Consider the following 20,600-nt stretch of genomic DNA (forward strand, 5'->3'; position numbering starts at 1 on the left):
ATTACATATTCAACCTAGTTCTCACCAAAACTAAAAGCACATATCTCCCATGTGTCCCCCCAGCATCACTTCTTAGACCACTTCTTCACTCTGAACAAATAGTACGTGACAATCGCCACCATCATGTTGAACCCGATAAAAGCCCACATGATGCCATAGTTGCGCCATCTCTCGGACCAGTAGATCCTGGAGCCTGCGAGGTATTGATCTGCGTAGCGGAACGCGCAGTATCGACATTGCTCCGTGGCAGAGGGATTCTGGAGCTCGCCTGGGACCTGAGATAGGATTGGGTTGAGATACTCTCCGCATGTTTCTCCAGATGGGGGATTGAAGGTTGACGTCTCGGTTGAGGAGCATTCGACTGGCCTGCCGTGTAGCATGGTCGCCACGATACCGGAGATCCAGTATGTAAACGGAGAGAGGCGGTACATGAATATCCAAAAGCCAGGAAGCGCGCTGGGAGTCTGCAGAACACCGCTGAAAATAGTGCTCATCATGGTAAGAATGGTGACGAGACTGCCTGCTGTCTGCGCATCTGGAAGCGCCGCGATGGTCATCTGTGCAAAGGCGCTGGCGTAGATGAATAGTTCAATGACAAAGAGCAGAACGAGGACTTGTCTGTCGGAGCTCTGGATGCCTACGACGGGGTAGTAGAAGCAGCTCCAGATGAGTATGCCTGTGACGATCTGGTATGGGATCTCGACGATGATGTTGGCGATGATAAAGGCCTTCCATGAGTATGCTTTGCTGGGCCGTTCTCTGACTTCGTAGAGAGACCGTTGAGTGACAAAATTTGGGATAATCTAACACACAAGATTAGCACACGACCTTTCAAAGAGGTCAGCTTGTTGACTTACCTGTTGCACAAGTGTGGTAAAGATTGTAGTCAACAAGAAGACGGAGAAGATGACATTCTGCATTCCCGCTTGCGAGGTAGACTCCTGGAAGAAAGAAAAGCCGATGAACAAGCCAGCTACAATGCCAAGCATGAACTTGGCAAAGATGTAGGCCGGCATGCGCCAGTATTGCTGGAAGACTCTGTACGAGACGGCCTGCAGCTGGGAAAAGAATGGCATGGCGAACTCTGCGTGTGAGGAAGCTTCGTCTTCTCCAGCTGCTGCTTCATTTTGCTTCTCTGCATGGATCCTGTCGATTTCGGTCTCAACCGCTTGGTGCTCTTCACTGCCTTTCCAGACAGAGTGCCAATCTTCGCCCTTGTTGTTTGTGACGTTGCTGATGACTTCGAGGATGTACTCGGCTGGGTTCTCTTCCTTGTCGCACGTTCGTGCACCGTGCTGCTGGAAATAGTCGAGCAGTGTCCGAGAGTCCTCTCCGATGTTACCAAAGTAGACAGTTTTGCCTCCTTTGGCGAGGAAGAGAAGACGGTCAAACTGCTGGAAAAGAATGGCACTCGGTTGATGAACCGTACAGAGGACAGCCTGTCCAGAGTTTGCCAGTTTCCTCAAGAAGGAGCAGATAGCCCAGGAACTCTGTGAATCAAGGCCACTTGTGGGCTCGTCGAGGAAGAGAAGCAACTTGGGCTTTGCTGCTAGCTCGACACCAATGGTGAGTAGCTTTCGCTGTTCGACGTTCAAACCCTCGCCTGGAACTCCCACGATGGCGTCCGCGTATTCTTGCATGTTGAGCATCTTGATGACTTCTTCGACGAAGGCGTACTTTTCCTGCTTGCTGACTGACTTTGGTTGTCTTAGCATGGCGCTGAATCGAAGGCTTTCGCGGACTGTGGCTGTCTGCAAGTGAAGGTCTGTTTCATGTTAGCTTGATTCTCAAGGAGTTGATGGACATGTCTTACCTTGTTGCTGCACGTAGCCGGTCTTGCGTTGGAAGCTCGCATCAAAAGGCCTTCCGTTAACGAGCATGTCGCCCGTTATAACGCCCATGGTCGTGCGTTGAGCCAAAACATCGAGAAGGGTTGTTTTGCCTGCTCCGCTGACACCCATTAGAGCCGTCAAAGTTCCAGGCTTGACCCATCCGGAGACACCATCCAAGAGTCGACGTTGTCCATCCTTGACTTGGATATCGTAGACGACGTTGCGCCAGGTGAAGATGTCTTTCTGGGGTTCGATTGCTCCCACATCTCCGCTCGACGAAGTCTCCTTGCCAGCCGGGCGCTGGAGCGATTCTTCATCCTTTGAACTTTCGCTTTTACCGGCTTGAAGATGTGGTGGGATGTGACCTTTTTGGAAAACCAGCGCCTCGGCCGTGCTTGTCGATGCTGAGTTGAGCTCGGTGGCCACGAGGTAAATGACTGTGAATCCGATCAAGAAGGCAAACAGAATACCCAGGTTTCTCCAGACATTTGAGTAGTAATACTCGTAGTTGGCAGCAATAAAGGCATCGCCGCTGACCGTCCATTCACCCGCCACAGCACCAGGAACTGTGCAAATCCAAGAATCTCCAATGTTTGGCGTATACGGAGGAAAGATGCTTGAGCAAGTAAACTGTTGACCGTGGAACTCATTGGCGACGAGAATCTCAAAGGCGTAGTAGATGGGGTTGATCCAGCGAATCCAAGAGAACCAAGGCTTCATCTCTGGAACCGTGATGGTGAAGCCGACGTAGACAACCAGGGCTAGAACCATGACTCCCGAGAGGGCCATGGCCTGCGAGACTGTTTTCGAAATGGCTGCCATTGTCCGGAAGAAGGCGATGAAGACAAAGGTGCATATGTAGGTGATTAGGAAGTACAGAAAGAAGTTTCCCGGTTCGCGTCTGAGGCCTGCGAGAAAGTACAGAACAATGTTGAAGAAGACCGCGGTTACAAACTTGATTGGAATCGCAGCAGCTATGCCAGCAGCTCCTTCTGCAAAAGGATGGTAGAAGGCAAAGGAGGCGTGCTTCGTCACGATTTCTCTCTGGGCGTATAAGCTTGCAATCTCGGAGATGGCTGTCAAAGCATTGAGAAGGACAGCCATGAACAACACCGAACCCTTGGCGTAGAAACCAACAGTAGCATCCGGCGTACCGTAGAAGATGGATCCAATGATGAGTGCCATGACGAGCTGAGTGACGCAGGCTGTCGCTGTTGCGGAGATGTCGTTCCAGATCCTTTGATATGCTCTCTTGGTGCAAAGTCTCACTTGCATTAGGATGCTAATGGTGTATGGCGATCCCGGTCTCACGTGTTTTGACTGACGGAAATGCTTTTGCTCTCGGAGCGTTGCGATGCTTTCGCCAGGTCGGTCGACAAGATGATCAGTCTCGTATTCTTCAATTTCTTTCTGAAGAGTCTGAAACTCGGGAGACTGTTTCCAGTAATCTTCGAATTCCTCGGGTGTGCGTGGAACTCTTTCTTCCATACCAGGAAGGGCAGTCCTCTCACTTGGATTCGTGACAGATGTGAGAAAATCTCCGGTGGTCTGTCGTGCTGGGCAATGCCATCCTTGTCGCTCAAAGAAGCTCCTAGCCTCGTTTGCTGGGCCAAAGTAGATCTGCCGGCCCTCGTAGAGCACGACAGCCTTGTCAAAGAGGTCATAAATGGCCTGGCTCGCCTGGTAAATGGCAACAGCGGTAGTCACACCGCCAAGATCAGCAGCCATGCGCAAAGCTTGAACAAACTTGAGGGCAGTAGCAGAGTCGAGACCTCTAGTGCTGTTGTCCCAAGCAGAGAATGGAGATCCAGAGAGGATCATCTCAGCAATGCTGACTCGCTTCCTCTCTCCGCCAGACACGCCGCGGATAAAGTCGTTTCCCACCTTTGTGTCGGCGGCGTGGCTGAGGCCGTATGTGGCCATGACGACTCGAGAGATGTACTTGCAAAAGTCGTTGCGGGACATGCCGTGGATGCGATGCGATGGCGTTCGAACTGAGGCGGCAAACTCGAGGGTTTGGCCGACGGTCAAGTGCGGGAAATGCCTATCAACCTATCACAAGTCAGTCGCATTCATGTTGTAAACGGGTCTTTGCGTACTTCTTGATTGTAGATGGCTTCTCCCTTGAACTCCTTCTTCATGACCTTTTGCGGGATGCCGTTGTAGTGAATGGTCGAAGTCTCGGCAATGCTCAGGCCGTGAAGCTCGCCACAAAGCGTCTTGAGCAAGGTACTGCATCCAGATCCGGGTCTGCCGAGGACGATCAAGAGTTCTCCGCTCTTCACGAGTCCATCGAAGCTCCGGAGGATGTGCTTCGGCTCCTTCTTTCCAAAGCTGAATAATTCGCCCAGTCGGAGGGGTGCCATCAACATGGACGCCACCGTCTCTTGAACTTGTAATGCGGCTCCTGTGCCAGACACATTGAGGTTTTTCCATACCACTCCGGTCTTCTTGGCTGTGATGCCTTGATTTCTGAGAGTTTGCACAAAGTTCTGCAGCCATTCGTAGATGTCGAATTGACTGCTTGTTGGGTCGAGGGCGGGTACATTCTCATCTTCAGTCACAAGGGTGTGGACGCGGGACGGCTCGCCAGTAGCGATGGAGTAACGACGCGAGAGCGCTGTAGCGATACGGACGAGTTCGTTACGGTCGGCAGTATCGAGAGCGACGTGGGTTGTTTGACGCTTGTGAAGTCTGGGACGCGCTGGGTGCTTGTGATGACCGACTTCGTCTGGGGGGAAGCTCCCGTTGCTCCCGGATCCATCGTTGGAGGATGTCGATTGACCATTTCCTGAGGATTCCGAGTCGTGCCGCTGGGGGAATTCCTCAACCTCTGGTCTTCCGGTGTTGGAGCTCACTGATTGAATGGCATCATCCTCCTGCAACTGAGACTGCGCCATGATGAAGGTATGAGAATTGAGTGATCAATTGATGACCCGCAAGCGCATGAAGCATCGCTCAGCTGCCCAAGAAAAAGGGAGAACCACTCGAGGGGCGATCACGCAGAAGTACTCTCCAGAGGGTCCAATGTCTCACACCAATACGAGCCTCGGCAACTCTGTCAACAGCCATGGACAAAACAAACTTTGTGATCGTTTCGTGGGGAAAAGAAGGTAATGCTTGCGGCGCGCTCCATACCCAAAACAACAAAGGCTTTCGAGGAAGGGCCGCTAAAGGTCACTGGTATGGAACTCACTGCGGCAACCGAGCAGATGTGATTGCAATGTCTTCAGCGGAAGCCTCCAATTCGTCGAGATGGGGCCATCCCAGCACCATGAGATTTTGGCGTGAAGTCATTGTGACAGGTGACTACGGTCGCGTCGAGGTGCGCGGCATCCGGGGCTATCAGAACTCTCGTAAGGATATCTCCGTTTGGTTGTGCGAGTGTGCCTCGAGTGACGAAGCTCCAAGCCACCTGGTGATGGGTGGTTGAATGCGATTGGCGTGTTGGACTAGGCTTAAATAACCTCTCGAATCGTTGACCTGAATCGATGGGAGGGTTGCAGTGCGCTGTCAATGATGCCCGAATGCTCCTGTGCCTGAATATCATTGATACTTGTGCAGGGATTCAGCTTCTATCGTCAGGTAAGACATCTTTGTACACCAAAGCTTCAAGGTGAAGTCTCTCACGGACGTGAATAGCTTCCCAGGTGGGGAGAACGATTGGGCCATGTTGGATGTTGGGGTCGAGTCAGGAGCTGCAGAACGCTATCTGGCAGCTCTAGAACGGATGGACCTTGAGGAGGCTTATCGTCATTAGAGTGAGTCCCAACGTTGGCTGAACTGACTTGCCGCGGCGTTTTGTGGGGAGCTGTTGAGGATGACGGCCTCGGATGGTTCCCATTCACATGTTGTGAGGGTGCGAAGTAAAGTGGCTACCCTGTAGTCGCGTGAAGAGTGAAGACGGAGGTCACGGGTTCGAGCCACAAAGCTTGGGGGGTTCTTGAAGATCGTGGGTTCGAATCGCGAAGATTACTAGTGCGAAGACCTCAGGTTCGAATCCTGATGTGGCCACTGCCGATCATACAAAGAGTAAAATGCAAATAATGTGAATGACGATGTAAGAGGTGCTAAAGAACGTCCAGGCCAGTAAAGAGGGTGGGATTACTCATGGGTGAATGGGGCTCTCCACCAACGACATCGTCAGCGCGCGCCCTTACGCCTTGCCAATGACATGGACGAAGATGACCCACATGTTCGCTCTCTTATAAGAACTTCAAAGAGATACGAGTTGAAGCAATTCAACATTGCATCACCTTTCAGGCTCTCTCATTTATTAATCTATCTTAATCAACAAGCAAAATGTTGCAAGCTACTTCCGTTCCAGGCGTCCTTGCCTCCTTCACCGAAAAATGGTCACCTCGCCTCGTCGCCGCCATCAACGATCACCACGTCAAAGTTGCCAAGATTGATGGCGAATTCATATGGCATTCACACCCCGACTCCGAAGAGGTCTTTTACCTCCTATCTGGAAAGCTTAAGATGGAGATTGAGGGTCAAGATCCTGTGGTGATGAACGAAGGAGATATGTTTGTGGTTCCAAAGGGTGTTCAGCATCGGCCTGTTGCCGAGAATGCGACCATCATGATGATTGAGCATGAAAGCACTGTGAATACGGGAGATCAGACCGATTCTGAAAGGACGAAGCAGGTGCAGGATGCGAGGGCGGATAGCTGAGGTTGTGCATGGCTATTGTACTGGGTGCTTATGCTCACTCGACCATTGTAATACCATCGAGTTCACGATTAAGGTGCGACAAGACGTTCGGGAGAGAAGGGAGCGTCTCCTGGCGCGGCAAAATTGTTTCTCTCAGCCAGATAATACCATTTTGTGCTTATCATGTCACGAAAAACAACTGCAACACCATGGCTGTGGCATGGTGATATCTTTCTACATCACGATTGACAATATGCCAACCACGAGAGGAAAAAAAAAAAAGAGAGCAATCGCCCTCTCGCAATATGGGAATTTCAATAAAAACACCAAAAAATACAAAAAATTTGTCCGAAGACGTCTCCACTAGCACCTGTCTCGCCTACTGGAAAAGCCTGAAGGGTCATCGAGAGGCCGGGCAAGGGCTTAAGCCGCTACGCCAACGGACTGGGCCTGTTGGTGACAGTGGGCTGTAAACATTTGAGTTATAGACCTATGCTTGGGCAGTCATCGTGATGCTTTGCAGGCGGTTGACAGTGCAAACGGCCGTCGCGAGCTGTCGGGCGAGGTACCAGGGCGGGGAGCCAATTACGTGGCTCCACTGCATTAGGAAGCACGTGAGAGCTTGTAAATGACTAGGAAAAGGGTTTTTTGGGGCATTGACGCTGTGTTGGGAGTGATGGTTTACTTTTTGAAAGATCCGGGTGTTTTTTAAGGAGAGGAAGTGGATGAACTCAGATGTGTGGAAGGGGGTTCCTCTTGGTTGTTGTTAGTCGGACTTTTATTGATCCAGCCAATCAATGAGTCCCAATGCACACCCTCGCGATTGGCGCCCAGCAATTCCGTCCTCCTCTTCCCACCTCCATCTATCCCATTAGGTGTCGCAAATTCGGGAGATTAATGAGGTTGGTTGACTGGACGTATCTACATTCTCTGAGTTTTTGCCAGCCAGAGGTCCTTGGCAACTGTCAATTTCGGAGCTGGGGTCTTGAGTGGACCGGATCATGATTGACAGATGCCCAATCCTACCCTCCAAGGGGCCGAGCTCAGCCGGAGGATCTAATTCAGTATAAAATACCTCTCCGCTTTTGAGATTTCCACTCAAAAGCTGGAAGTGAATACTGGGTTCCGATCCAAATAGTGACTGTAGTAGGATTCTATTAAGTTAGGACTTGGTTGCAAAGCCATCCTCCATCCCTCGAGGACCAGCCTCTTAGCCATGACATCACATCGAGGACCGTGAGCCGGCCAATGCATCCTTGACAACCAAGGATCTTGAAGCACTAGAGATGCATCTCACACATAGCTCCGGCTGCCCCGTTTCGTATTACGGCTTACTCCTCTCCAAACGGCTTAGTCTCGCTGACGATGGCTGCTACGACGCAAGTGGATATCGCGTGATGCCGAGGAGGAGGACACCGCAACTTTATCAATCAACATTTCGGATTAGACAATCAGCAAGCACTATCTGGGACATTAACTTAACATGGGCGATTATTCTGTACAAGACGAAAGCTATCGCATCTTGCGTGAGTGTCTCCTCGGAGACTCGCGGCTTGCCTTGCCACCCTCTTTCGCAGAAGCGGCGGAAAAGATTACTTTCACTGGCGACGATCCGAAGCGTTTGTTCCTACGCCGTGCAAGATAACCGAGTCTGCGTCTTCGTTGACAGCTCTCGTTGCGGCTGCGGCTAGTGCTATAGCAGCAGATCGATATGGAATTGACTATCAGGCTATCGAGGTCAATACGTGAGTTTACGGCGTGGAAGACTAGATAAGATGAATTGCTGACAGTATTCGAGTGACCTTGCAACGCTCTTCTTGGAGTCGGTCATGCTTCCAACTATCAACGGCAAAATGTTTCTTCAGAACCCCCAGTTGATGGCGGAAATCAAGAAAGGGGATTTATACGACAACCAGAAGCCTATCCACCAGCGATCCACCAATGTCTACAAGACCAAAGACGGCCGTTTCTACCACCTCCATGGATCAATGAATGCGGGCCCGACGATGAAAATGCTTGGCGTCGAGGAGCAGGATATTTCCAGAGAGGAAGCCGTCAAGATTTACGCCGATAAGGTAGCGCAGTATGATGCAGAGGTCCTTGAGAAGCAGGCCAATGACGAGTTTAAACAAGCTGGCGTAACTTGTCTCACCCCGGAAGAGTTCTTTGAAACGGAGCAGGGCAAGATCATAGGCGCTGAACCCCTATGGAATACCAGGTCTGTACCTGCACCGAAGAGCCAGTGGCCAGCAAACGAGAGCGAGGACCCAGAAGTCTCGGGCTTCAAGCCACTTGCTGGCATTCGCGTCATCGACTTCTCGCGAGTTATCGCTGCACCCGTCATTTCCAAGCTCCTTGCTCTCCTTGGTGCGGATGTCATCAAGGTGACAAGCAAAGACCTTCCCGACATCTCACCATTGTGGGTGGACCTCAGTACTGGGAAACGAGACACCGACATTAATCTCAAGACCGATGAGGGGAAGAAGGCCTTTTTTGAGCTTCTGAAAGGTGCTGATGTGTTGGTCGATGGATATCGCCCTGGAGCATTGGCGCGTCTTGGTTTTGACTCTGAAAGCCTCCGCAAGGTGAACGAGAGACTGATCTATGTGCGCGAGAACTGCTATGGATTCAAGGGTCCTTTGAGTCATCGATCTGGATGGCAGCAGATCAGTGACTGTCTTGTTGGCATCTCTTGGCTACAGGGCCGATTCCTCGGTCTCAATGAGCCAGTCGTTCCGCTTTTGCGTAAGTACTGTCGCTACATCAAGGGAGAAAGTGGCAAAAAGAGCTAACGGGATACTATAGCAAACTCAGATTATCAAACTGGGATTGTTGGTGCAATTGCAATCCTCCAAGCTCTACTGCAGCGAACAAAGGACGATGTCACCTTTGACATCGACGTCAGTCTGACTCAGTACAATATCTGGTACTATAGACTTGGGCAATATGACGAGGCGCAAGCAAAGGAGCTCTTGGAGCGTAATGAGGGCTTCTCGGCTCGTCACACTGACGACATGCAGGTCTTGTTGTTCAAGACACATGCTGCGATGCACAGGGCCAGACCCGATCTTCTGAAGCATCCCGAGTACTTTTGGAGTATGTCTGGCAAGGAGTGGGGACTTGAGGAGGATATTACAATCTTGGCGCCCGCTTTCAAGTTTGAGAAGTCGAAACTGGGATATGCTGTGCCTTCGGGGTCGAGAGGAAGATCCAGGGCTGAGTGGTAGATTCTTAGCTGCTCTCGTAGAGATATACCTGAAACCTCAGTGACACCTACTCTTGAAATAAATCAGTGCAGCTACCTGTCTCCCCTTTGTGTAAGCTTCTCTTGAAAGGCCACCTTGGCAGGATTGGCGCTAAGGAGCTAAGGGCAAAGAGAACGCGAAAAGAGGAATCATGACTGATCATCCCGATAATTATACGCGCCGGCGGCCTAAATCTCCATATGAAGACACGGCAGCTAAAGAGGCATCTATGCCAAGAGTGATAGGCAGTCCTTTTGACGTGCGTGCCATATGGGCCGTGTTAATCATATCCTTTCTGAGTGAGACGTGAGCGGGAGAGCTACGGAAGCTTGTCTCAGGACGGAAGTCGCCCCCAATGAGTTGATCAGTGGGGACTAAATGTGCTCATCCGTCGGGGCATCGGGCCCTCTCCTCCTTTAGATGGCGAGGAGGTCTAGCTTTAACAGCACCCCATTGATCTTGAGGGTCCAATCACATGTTTACACACGAGATGCTTTGCTCTAATGCAGGTGAGCCCTGATACAAAACGCCAAGCCAAGGGCCGTGGACGAGAAGACTCCTCGTCAACCTTGTAAGCATCGTCCTCGGGACCTCGGGATGGCAAGATCGGAATGCCAAGTGCTGAAGGACGGAACCTATGTCATTTTGCCGCGCATATTGAAGACAAATCCACCTGCTCCATCACGTGTCCCATATATCACGAATAGTTGAGGTGAGGTGAGACAACAAGACCTTGTGGCGTCTCACCGCCCCGCGTCGCTCACTTGCGCCGATCCCGCCCTCCCGGCAGAGAGAAGATGAGAGATCGTTGAGGGTACTGATGGACTTTTGGACAAGTGTCTCGCAAATTCCGTATGGGGGAGCTGAACTGTGGGCCACCATGGTATGATGCCCCAAGATTCTGCAACTCCATAGGATGAAGTCCAGATGAATCAATCAGTCACCAGTGTGCAACTAGGCCTGATGCTAACCTTGTGCTAGGTAGTATTCTTGCTAGCGCTACTGGCTCTTTAAGAGCAGTTACTATGAACCAAAAAAGAAAGAATCTGGGGCTGGATCCTTGGGACTGATTTGGACCTGGGGTTGAGTAAATCCTTGAACACTATCATTAGATCATGCGCTGTTTTAGATCAGAACAGCAAAGGAGGCTGGTGGAATCGTTGCTGTAATCGTTACATGTACCCTGGATCGTCGCCTTCTTTTCCCATTGATGGATGCTCTGACTACGGACGCCGTATGGTGCCTAATGTGGAATGTGAGGTGAGAATAATTCTTACACAGATCGGCCCGAATCGTCTGCATCTATGCATGCGAATATCCTCCCTTGTGGACACACGGCACGGAATATCCCCACTGAGAGATGAGATCAACAGAGGAAACAACAGGAGGCAAGAGGGAGGAAGTTGTATAAATTCGAGCATCTGTCCATCAGTCTGGCATCACCATCAACCAACAACCTCACTTGGAACACCAATCCTCACAATACTCACCACACTCAAAGCCCTTCTGTTAAAAGACCAACCCAATTCATCAACATGAAGTTCTCCGCTGTCGCTCTCCTCACCCTCGCCCACGGCATCCTTGCCATGCCCCAGATCTCTGACAAGACCAACGAGATGGCCAAGAGGAGTGCACAGACCCACAACCAGGACATTTGCTTGCGGATTTGTTGGTTTGAGGAGCCCCGGTGCCCAGAGGGCTGGGTAAGTGACATACCCAAAACCATATTGGCATTGAGCCGTGCTAACAGTATCACACAGTACGCGAACCAGCAGGTACGACGGTCTCATGTATTCGTGACAGGTGAATTTGCTAACATTGTAACAGGGCGAGTGCTGGACTTGCTGCCGTGGTACCGGTGAGGAGAAGTAGATGGAAGCTTTCAGCATTTGAGGATACTGGCTGCTGTGCGGACTGGCGGTGTTCTCCGCTTCGACGCTCAGACTTAACCTTGTGGTGCTGGGAGGGTTGGACACGTATACCCAACGTTCTATCAAACAGCATGTTTCATTCACTCCCTCTTTCTAGCCCCCAGCTATTGGCCACTGAGTTGTTTTTTAATACGAGATTCATTCCTTGTCTCGACCATTGAAACCATTTCGTCGCCGTGACCGAGGCACTGACCCGGGATATCTTTTTGAGATGACTGCGTTGCCGTACTACGAGGTCTTGGTTGGCCAACCTACCCTCCTGTGATACTTTGCTACATGACAACCTTTGCAAATGCTTCACCGACCCCCCTCTCGTTTAGCCAGGCCTCGATAGCTCTCATGTCGCTGCGGTTCGCCCTCTCTCCTCTCTTTTCCCCAACCGTATCCGTAATCTCCTGCATGTCGACAAACGCTCGCTTTACGTCAGGGCCATCTTCTCGATAGCGCTCGCTGACCTTCTTGTGATGTGCTGGAATATCACCCCAACTCTCCGTCTTGATGAACTTCATAAAGTCGTCAATGGCTTGGGAACCGCCTTCGAGACACAGGATACCGGGCTTTCCAGCCAGGAGGAAACCTGTCAGGCCGTATGTGGGTGCGTAGTTGACGAGGTCGTCTCGCTTCGCTCGCGTGCTGATTGAGGGGAAGTAAAACCATACGCGAACTGTTGACTTATCCGTACTTAGTGTATCATCGTTTGCTTGTGTTTGTGATGCCAAATGTTGAGACGCTGCGTCCTTGACGTATTCAATGACGGTCAATATGTCTTCGTTGGGGATCTCGGCAGTCAGACCAGCGACTTCGCCCTTGCTCATCCAATCTGGTTGTTGTATCCTTGTTTTCACTGGTGGTGGTTCATCTGCAGTGCCCTCTCCTTGATCAACCAGAGGGACCGACAAGTGCAGCTGCAGAGATTTTGTCCGGCTCTCTTCATCGGAAACCTCGAGAGTGAGCAGCATATTTATGCTTGGCTGAGTGATTTTAGGCATGTCCCCATCGTTCTCGCACCAATCTCGTAGCGTTTCAAGCAGGGTTGAAGACGAGGCATCGATCGATATAGCGTTGTCCGATTCGTACATGGCCATCAGGAGATCAATCTGACCCAGTTGGAGGACCATTAGATCCTTGGGCAAGGCCCTTTGGCCAGTTTCTTCGGACGGCATGATCGAATCGAGTGCAATCAGCTCCAGAGAGTGGTTCCAGGGGCGAAGACGAGATAGAGAGGCTTGGACCGAGTTCTATGTTGGTGCTAAATCTCATAATTGGCTCAAAAGTGAGAAAAAAGAGACCGTCACGTGATAGAAGAGGTGGTGGCAGGCGACGACATTTCAACGAGGCTCAAGACCTTGGATTCTCATTTATTTACGCACATCTAAGGTTGTTATACTTGATCCGTTATGAAATTGATCAGAGGACAAACCCATTAGAGGATTGTGATGAAGGTGCAGCAGCTAAGGAGCGAGGCGAAGCGATATTTTGCCCCCTAGTAAAAAGAAAGAAATTTGGCGCAAAATGATGATTTCTGCATTTTCTTTTAGAGGTGAGAGGTCATGTGTTGTATATTACTCTACTCCTTTTTAGCATCGGCCTATCAACCCATTTCATATGGCAGTTACTCCTGGGAAGAAGCATCAAGGAGGTATCTAAGCCTGAAACTTGCAGTGGCATCGCTTGATTTCGTGACCCTTTGTCTCCTTTGGACAATCTTCCACACTGTCCTGAGGCAGTGTATAGCATGAATTCACTTATGAGAAGGGGAATAAAGAAAAAATCCTATGCAAAAAATCTTTGAAACAACGACTCCAGGTCCACGAGTTCTATTATCATCATTGAACTAAAGAGACGGAAGAAAAGAAGAAGGCATGTCCCGACATGTTCATCGTACACGAAGAGAGGATGGTTGAGTCTGGTGGCGGCTTTTTGTGCTTGAATTATGCGACCTGGTTTCAATTGTGCAGTTCTTGTCGCCCGTTCCTCACATTGAGCTGTTTGTATTTCCTTGGCAGGCTAGGGAGCGAAGTCTACGACTGCTCACTATTCTTTCTTGATTTTTCTTTTTTTCTATCCATGTGTCTTCATTGCTTAAACGGTCTGTCAAGTTGGATATCCATCTTGCCCAATACGACTCCCGAATGCTCAGCGATAGCTTCAATCAGATTCGACTAGCCGACCCATATGCCCAAAAGTCGGACTCCTGATGTAGTAACCAGGCCCGATACACCAGTATAATCAGATCTTCTGGACTTCGCTGCCTTAAGAGATTAGGATATCGCGACGGGACCGCCCGTCTTGGCCGTCGCGGATATTCTCCCCGAAAAGTACAAGAGCTTGTGGAAGTCGAGAGAAGAAAATACAGTTTCCGAGAGCATCATGACTGAGGGTGTCAGCCAATTCCTCCAAGACTTCAACCCAGATTACCACTCGCCATGGTTTTCTCCCTTGAATGCGATCGCGCAATGCGAGGATGCTAACAAGGCTGCGGCGTCCTGTCCTCGAGTGTATATTGGACCTGCTGCGGGACGATGGCATTTTTCTGGGTAGATTACTCTTGGATCTCGGCGTTAAAGTCAAGGAGGACTACCTACCTGAGGATGGTCATGGGGTTGGACAACGATGGGAATTAGTGCCAAGGCGCCAGGTGTGCCTGAGTGTACGATAGGTGACATGGGCTGGCTCCTGGGTAAATGGTGATGCAAGCGTATATCACTAGATACTCTATAAAAGATGTTCAAATACGGGTTAGAGTCCTGACAACAGGTCTTGGTGCAAATAGTTCATGCTTGCAAGAATCAGTCCAGTAGCTGGTGTGGGGTGCCAAGACTTTGTAAATCCTGCATCAACTTGCGAGAACCTGTTGAACGCGCACGTGGGCTCGGGAAAAGGAAAGCATCTCAATAAGTGGCTTCAAAATAGCCTATCAAAAGGCGCATTTGATTCAGCTCGATTGAGCCTTGCTTCAGCTAAGGCTTTTTTACCGTCTCATGATCCAACAGCTATAAGATCTGGCCCGCATCCGACGGATAACCGCCAAGCTATTGATAGAAGACACCGCCATTCTTGCAACCTCTAAAAACACTTTCTAGACCAAATACTCAACATGGGTCAACCCGAAGAAGTCTCAGATACCGTGGCTCTATCCACAATACCGGGCAAAAATGGCATCGTGTTCCCCAGCACTTTCACAATTCGCCCTCAAGATGACTCAAAAACCAAGTTCAGCATCCGAGGAGACAGTGGCTCTTCACCTTTATCAATCGCCTGCGAATACAATTCCTCGAGAGGATCGATGGACTGGGATGCGGAGGAAGCCACCTTATATCTTATCTCGGGCAATGGCCAACGTCTGGCTACGATCAAGCATTATCGAGGATACGCTAACGCCACACTCCACGACTCAATGGAGTTTAGAATCAGCTACGGCGTACAAGGCGACCAGAAGGCGGTACACGAATTCTCGATCCCCAAATTGGCCACTTTGAGTGGCGAAAAGGCGAATCGGGCTGGGAATTGGTCCAGCCTGCTGAGCCCGGCCTGGTGCTAGCGACGGGAGCTCTCAATGTTGGCAGTGACAAGCCTCCGCGTTTTGCTATGACAGAGATAGGGTCGAGGGCGAATTTTGGAGAGAATTGGCAGCTTGTGTCTATTGTGTCATATTTAAGAGTGTGGGATAGGATGAGGCTGGCTTTTGGGAGCCCGGAAGGTGATGAAGCGGCCATGGTTGCGTGTGCCTGTTGTCTGTGCGTGATTTTGTAATAAATCTAGAAGGGAAATCTGTACCATATTAGGTTACGTCTTTATTGGCCGCTTCTCTGTCCTTCCCGTGTGCTAGAATTGCGAGAGGCGGGAGCGAACTGTTGAGGCCATTCGGAGCATCAATGAAGCAAAACGTTGTTCATAGCCGACCATCTCGCTTATTGCCCTATTCCGACTCCGTGATTAGCTTCGGATATCGCAAAACTCAAAGGCGAAATGTGCGTTTATTGCATAATATTCGAAAGCTGAGCTGTAAATCCATTGGCTGTTCCTCCCAGCCTATTATGATGAAGCAAGCTGTCACAGCCTGAGGGGCCTCACAACACGAGACAAGAGACTGACACATCGTTTCAACCAATCACCACACGATCACTACGAATCATGCTAAGCTCCTGTGATCCGGCTATGATCCAAGGAAGGCTCACACCCGGATCATGACCTATCGCCCGTGATCCCCTATGATCTAACCCAAGGACCTTAGTATATAGTACGCGCTTGAGTGCACTTTCTTATGGACGAGCTACCTTAGCTAGTAATATAACTTGGTTATACCTACTGCCCTTGAGCATAGTACTAGATGTGACTATAACCTCATTGCTTAGACTACGCCTAGCACTCTCTGCTAATATAAACTCAGTACGACCGGTTTATCTCTTAGGAAACATAGTTATTGTACTACTAATAAGGCTTATTATATATATTATTTTTAACTATGAGTTACTTATTTTTTAAAGGGTTTTATAAAGATATATATAACCTTAGTAATTTTTATAATAAGTATTATACTAAATAACAAGTAATATCTTAATAGAAAAACTATTAATAATACTCTCTTATTATATATTAAGCCTATTACTTTTAAAACCTTTATAATATTTTAATAAGTATCGGTCTTTATAAGCTTATTACTAGAGAGAGATAATAGTATTAATACTTATAGTAGCTGGTCTAGGACTAGAATTATTATATTTAAGTTTTATATACTTTATAATAAAGAGAAAAGCTTTAGCAGCGAGGTTATTAAAAGCTAATATAAAGGTAAAAATAGTAAGTTATACTAACTAGGCGAATAAGATCTTAGTATTTATTATTATTACTAGTATAATTAACTTCTTATAAAGTAAAATCTCCTTTTTATAAGATGTTATAACCCTGAAGCTAAGAACTATTATAGTTTTGTAGCATTATTAACCGTAGTAGTCAGCGGTTACTATAAAGTCGTGGAACTTCTTATTTCTACTAATGCTAACACTCGAGAGAAGTTGCATGTTGGCCGCAGTCTACTGTGGTAGGCATTTCACATAGGCAAACCTGAGATGATTAAATTATAATCACAGATTATGGAACTAGGCTAGACCCTTCCTTAGAGCAAGGTCTTGGCAGTAGACAGTAGATATAGCTCTTGATGTCACATGCGCCTGGCTGGTGTGATACTTGTATACTAAACATCTTGAGTAGCTCTCCGAGGGGTTTTAGATGCCGAGAGGAATCGCACGCTTTCACGATTAAACTTGGTGGGGAACCTTGATTGCCATTTCCCTGTGGCTTTCGACGACGGAACAGGCGTACTTACTGGCAAGCGCATGGGAACTACCGGTAGTTCATAGTTGTCATATGTTATGAAAGATTTCATTCATGGCCGGACGGATCGACGATCTACTACAAGAACTTTAGCATGCTAGGGTCCCAAGAAGCATGGCATTAAACAAAGGTCGTATGGAGGTAGTGAAGATGCTTCCTCATTAAGGGGATTGATATTAGAGCTGTGGTTGATGACAGGTGGCCACAGATTTGCTGCTTCGGGTCTTGTCAGTTAACTAACTAGGGAGGCAGATATTGATCAAGCATTTGTTTACATCGCTGGAGGCTGATGAAACGAATATCATACTTGCATCATTTGAGGCAACTATATGTGCTTTGGCATAATGGATAACAACTCCTTAGCATACGCAGCTGCTATTGCCGCAGCGTACGGTTGCCAGTCCTTGTTCTTGTGGGAATCAGCATAGTCGCAAATCCCACGGATAACTAAACATCGAAAGTTGTTCATAAGCCCAGCCGCCTCCATCTCGACGCACAGTGCGTTTGTTTCCTTGCGGAGTCGTTCTCGAGCAGCCCCGTCGCGCATGACTCTATTGGCGGATGCTATCGGCCCATAGTGAAACTTTGGCCAGTTGCTTCCACGCGGTGGACGGAATTCCAACCGGGCTGGGTCACAACCCGCGCATGTGAAAGGATTTCCTGCGTGATCGTAATCGCTGTTGAACAATTGGTCCTTCTCCACGCCTGGATATGACCAGTTGTATTCCGAATCGGGATATTTGGCTTCAATATGGGCCAAGTGTCCTAAGATGGACAACGCCAACGCAGAAGATCCTGTAGCTTCTTGACTTCTCAGCCGTGAAACGGCGTTGAGTAAAACATTCGGCGGTCGGTTCAAATGGCCTGTCCGCTCAAAGCGACCGTCCGTGATAGCTTTGCCATAATCATACTGGATGACCCGTTCGCTGATAACAACATCTCCCAAGCGCACGTCAGTGTTCTCGCTCGGCAAACCACCTCCAACGCCCACCAACAAAAAATACTCCAATGCAGTGAAGGTTTGGCGCATGTGCCCTGCTACCATGGCCGCGGACGTTGTACCCACATTCCCAGATGGCAAGCAACCCACGACAATCTTCAGATGCGCAATCTGGCCAACAACATAGTTGTTCTCGTCCTGTCTATGTTGCGGGGGGGTTTGGTAGATTTTGTCGAGCATTTCTTCAGCTGCTGCCATCTCTTTCGGTAGCGCACATATCCACCCGACTGTATAGTCGATAGGTTGAGGTGAAATTATGTTAGCTACTGCGCCTGGCCTGACATGCTTGAGATTCAGGCTAGCAGTCATCGTTTCATTCCTTTGGAACCCTTCGGTGTGAGATCGAGCTTCGATATTGTTGTCGACATTACTTGCAACAGTCTTGTAGATAGGGTCAGAATCTTGTGTGCGACGGTGAGCCTTTGAATTGAAATGCTGTGCCGAGAGCTGTTAGCGTGAGAAACAACTCAAAGCATGTTTGTGAGCAATGCCAACCATTTTCAGATCATTTTCGTTCGAGAATCTGCTCTCGCAAGGCTTACAGTAGTTCTTGTAATGGTTCTTGGCTGTCATATGCTGGTTTGCTGCTTCATGCGTGGAGAACTTGACGACACAAGTTTGACAAGGAATCTTGGGGCTCCAATGCCCAACTTTTGTCATGTGCTCTTCTGCTGCTCTCCGATCTTGAAACAGTTTATTGCACTGGTCGCATTTTTTCCTCGGTTTTTGATGGCGCTTTTCAGTCATGTGCTGCTTGCACGCTTCCTGAGTACCAAACGTTCTCGAGCACGTCTCACATTTAGGCATCTTGACAATCCGATCGATGTTTCAGTGGATTATGTCAAGATTAAAATAATTAACGCTTAGCGAAGTGAAGGCTGAAGTCGATCGATAACCCCGCACGGCGAAAGCTCAGCTCATTGGTTGTCGGTTGCAGGTAGCCAGGTCAGGTGGAAAGATGCATAAAGGCGCTATCCGGTAAGTAATATAGAAATACGGAATCGTCTTCGCAAGTGACTAACTAAGAATATAAAGTGATTAAGGCTATATAAGTAGTTTTAAAATAAGATTTATATTAGCTATTTAATACAATATATATTTATTCTAGGCCGGCATCAAGATAAGTTGATGGCGATCATATTGTAGCAAAAGGGATGTTCCTATGAGCGCGTTGGAATAGCAATAATGGGAACCCCAACACGACTCTTTCCTGGGAGAGCACAGAAGGATGGAGAGAATATTGCATTGGGAACCAGGTTCGAAGAGTTCAACAGGGAAGTAAAGCTTATCTGAAGTCTCGCCTTTCGCCGTCAAGGCAGGGGAAGAGGTTCTGAGTGGTTAGATGGCCTACGAGCCTTGGGTTCAGAGATTCGAGTGTAAATAGTAGGATCCGCGTCGGCTCATTTAATCCTTGAGTTTGGCCTCAGGATACCCTCCTGATAAGTTAGCATACGTGTCATGATGATAATCACTCGGCTTCTCCTCATCTAGGAGCTTTGTCATCGCCTTAGCCGGTCAGCTTATAAATCCTCCAAACTTCAAGCGCGGGGAAGCTATAAAGTTGTACAGCTGGCATTCATTCCTCTTCTCCTGATACCAAGACAACATCAAAATGATGGACGACCGAAAAATCCCAACCATCATCGAGCGACCTTTTCCGAATGCAGTCACCTACGACCTATCAACAACCGGGCATGTAAAGATCACGCTCCCAGAGTCCTCCACCTGGTCGAGCGGCCTGCATTGGCACGAAACTCATGACGAGTACCTCAAAGTCATCAAGGGTACGATTCGCGTCCAGCTCGGGAGTACGATACAATACATCAGCGCAACCGAAAATGAGCAGCCCGAGATCAAGGTTGCACGCTATATGTGGCACGAGTGGCAGCGCGCAGTACCCGATGGAGAGGTGATCGTGATTGAGAGGACCGAGCCTGATGATAATGAGAAGGCCATTTTCTTTTGGAATCTCAACGGAGTCATCTTGGATGCCCCGAGACTGTTGAACGATCGTTCATCTCTTATCTCACGACTACCTCGCAAAGCTCAGGGCCTGGCCCTCGACTTTTGGATCACTCTCAACCTCTTTGTCATTTTCAACTATCTCGACAATATTCCAGTCTTTTTAAATGCGCCAAAATTCGCCAAAAGATCCAACAGAACTATCATATCCTGGCTACGGGGCTTGGACTGGTTGGTATCTCACGCTATTTTACTTCTGGCATCTTGGGGAGGGTGGGCACTTGGAATACGACCGGTCAACAGGCAGTTCACTCCAGCCGATGTCTGTAGCAAATGGTGGTCAAATAAAAAGGAAAGACGGAACAAGGTCGCCTAGGAAAAGGTAGTACGAAAACCCTATAAGTTACGGTGTGTCACCTTAGCAGGACACGGTTAGTACCTATCTATTAAAAGAACTGGTCGCTATTACCACGGGCACTTTGCCTCTGCAAGAAAAAACATCTAGGATAAAAACACCGATGTTCTAGCTATGCCAATCAGACGAGCCACCACTCCCTGATGGTATTTTGGCCTGTAGCTGTTGACCAAAACGTTCCAACTCACCAGGGAGATCAGGGTAGTGGCCTATAGCTTTGCACAC

The 20,600-nt window shown here is 49.0% G+C and overlaps 8 protein-coding genes across 8 annotated transcripts; 5 read left to right on the top strand and 3 right to left on the bottom strand.

The window, feature by feature from the left end:
• Positions 1–65: 65 nt before the first annotated feature.
• On the bottom strand, positions 66–4,732 carry MRS44_005249 (uncharacterized protein; the record flags this gene model as incomplete). Its single annotated transcript, XM_046268597.2, has 4 exons — positions 66–803; positions 858–1,765; positions 1,814–3,884; positions 3,932–4,732. The coding sequence occupies 4 exons, from the start codon at positions 4,730–4,732 to the stop codon at positions 66–68; spliced, it is 4,518 nt and encodes a 1,505-aa protein (XP_046135595.2).
• Positions 4,733–6,134: 1,402 nt separating this feature from the next.
• On the top strand, positions 6,135–6,509 carry MRS44_005250 (uncharacterized protein; the record flags this gene model as incomplete). Its single annotated transcript, XM_046279377.2, has 1 exon — positions 6,135–6,509. The coding sequence occupies one exon, from the start codon at positions 6,135–6,137 to the stop codon at positions 6,507–6,509; it is 375 nt and encodes a 124-aa protein (XP_046135594.2).
• Positions 6,510–7,971: 1,462 nt separating this feature from the next.
• On the top strand, positions 7,972–9,715 carry MRS44_005251 (uncharacterized protein; the record flags this gene model as incomplete). Its single annotated transcript, XM_065622520.1, has 4 exons — positions 7,972–8,014; positions 8,107–8,233; positions 8,287–9,233; positions 9,294–9,715. 4 exons carry the CDS (start codon positions 7,972–7,974, stop codon positions 9,713–9,715), a joined length of 1,539 nt encoding a protein of 512 aa, XP_065478592.1.
• Positions 9,716–11,268: 1,553 nt separating this feature from the next.
• MRS44_005252 (uncharacterized protein) lies at positions 11,269–11,605 on the top strand (the record flags this gene model as incomplete). Its single annotated transcript, XM_046283173.2, has 3 exons — positions 11,269–11,436; positions 11,494–11,508; positions 11,561–11,605. 3 exons carry the CDS (start codon positions 11,269–11,271, stop codon positions 11,603–11,605), a joined length of 228 nt encoding a protein of 75 aa, XP_046135592.1.
• A 331-nt stretch (positions 11,606–11,936) lies between these two features.
• MRS44_005253 (uncharacterized protein) lies at positions 11,937–12,827 on the bottom strand (the record flags this gene model as incomplete). The annotated part of the gene is made up of 1 exon (XM_046275456.2): positions 11,937–12,827. The coding sequence occupies one exon, from the start codon at positions 12,825–12,827 to the stop codon at positions 11,937–11,939; it is 891 nt and encodes a 296-aa protein (XP_046135591.2).
• A 1,934-nt stretch (positions 12,828–14,761) lies between these two features.
• On the top strand, positions 14,762–15,205 carry MRS44_005254 (uncharacterized protein; the record flags this gene model as incomplete). Its single annotated transcript, XM_046275455.2, has 1 exon — positions 14,762–15,205. One exon carries the CDS (start codon positions 14,762–14,764, stop codon positions 15,203–15,205), a length of 444 nt encoding a protein of 147 aa, XP_046135590.2.
• A 2,118-nt stretch (positions 15,206–17,323) lies between these two features.
• MRS44_005255 (uncharacterized protein) lies at positions 17,324–18,805 on the bottom strand (the record flags this gene model as incomplete). The annotated part of the gene is made up of 3 exons (XM_065622521.1): positions 17,324–18,445; positions 18,494–18,681; positions 18,796–18,805. The coding sequence occupies 3 exons, from the start codon at positions 18,803–18,805 to the stop codon at positions 17,324–17,326; spliced, it is 1,320 nt and encodes a 439-aa protein (XP_065478593.1).
• Positions 18,806–19,610: 805 nt separating this feature from the next.
• MRS44_005256 (uncharacterized protein) lies at positions 19,611–20,336 on the top strand (the record flags this gene model as incomplete). The annotated part of the gene is made up of 1 exon (XM_046279925.2): positions 19,611–20,336. One exon carries the CDS (start codon positions 19,611–19,613, stop codon positions 20,334–20,336), a length of 726 nt encoding a protein of 241 aa, XP_046135587.1.
• Positions 20,337–20,600: the final 264 nt, after the last annotated feature.

Source organism: Fusarium solani (assembly GCF_023522795.1).
Source record: "Fusarium solani strain SB1 chromosome Unknown bctg00000002, whole genome shotgun sequence".
NCBI classification, from domain to species: Eukaryota; Fungi; Ascomycota; class Sordariomycetes; order Hypocreales; family Nectriaceae; genus Fusarium; species Fusarium solani.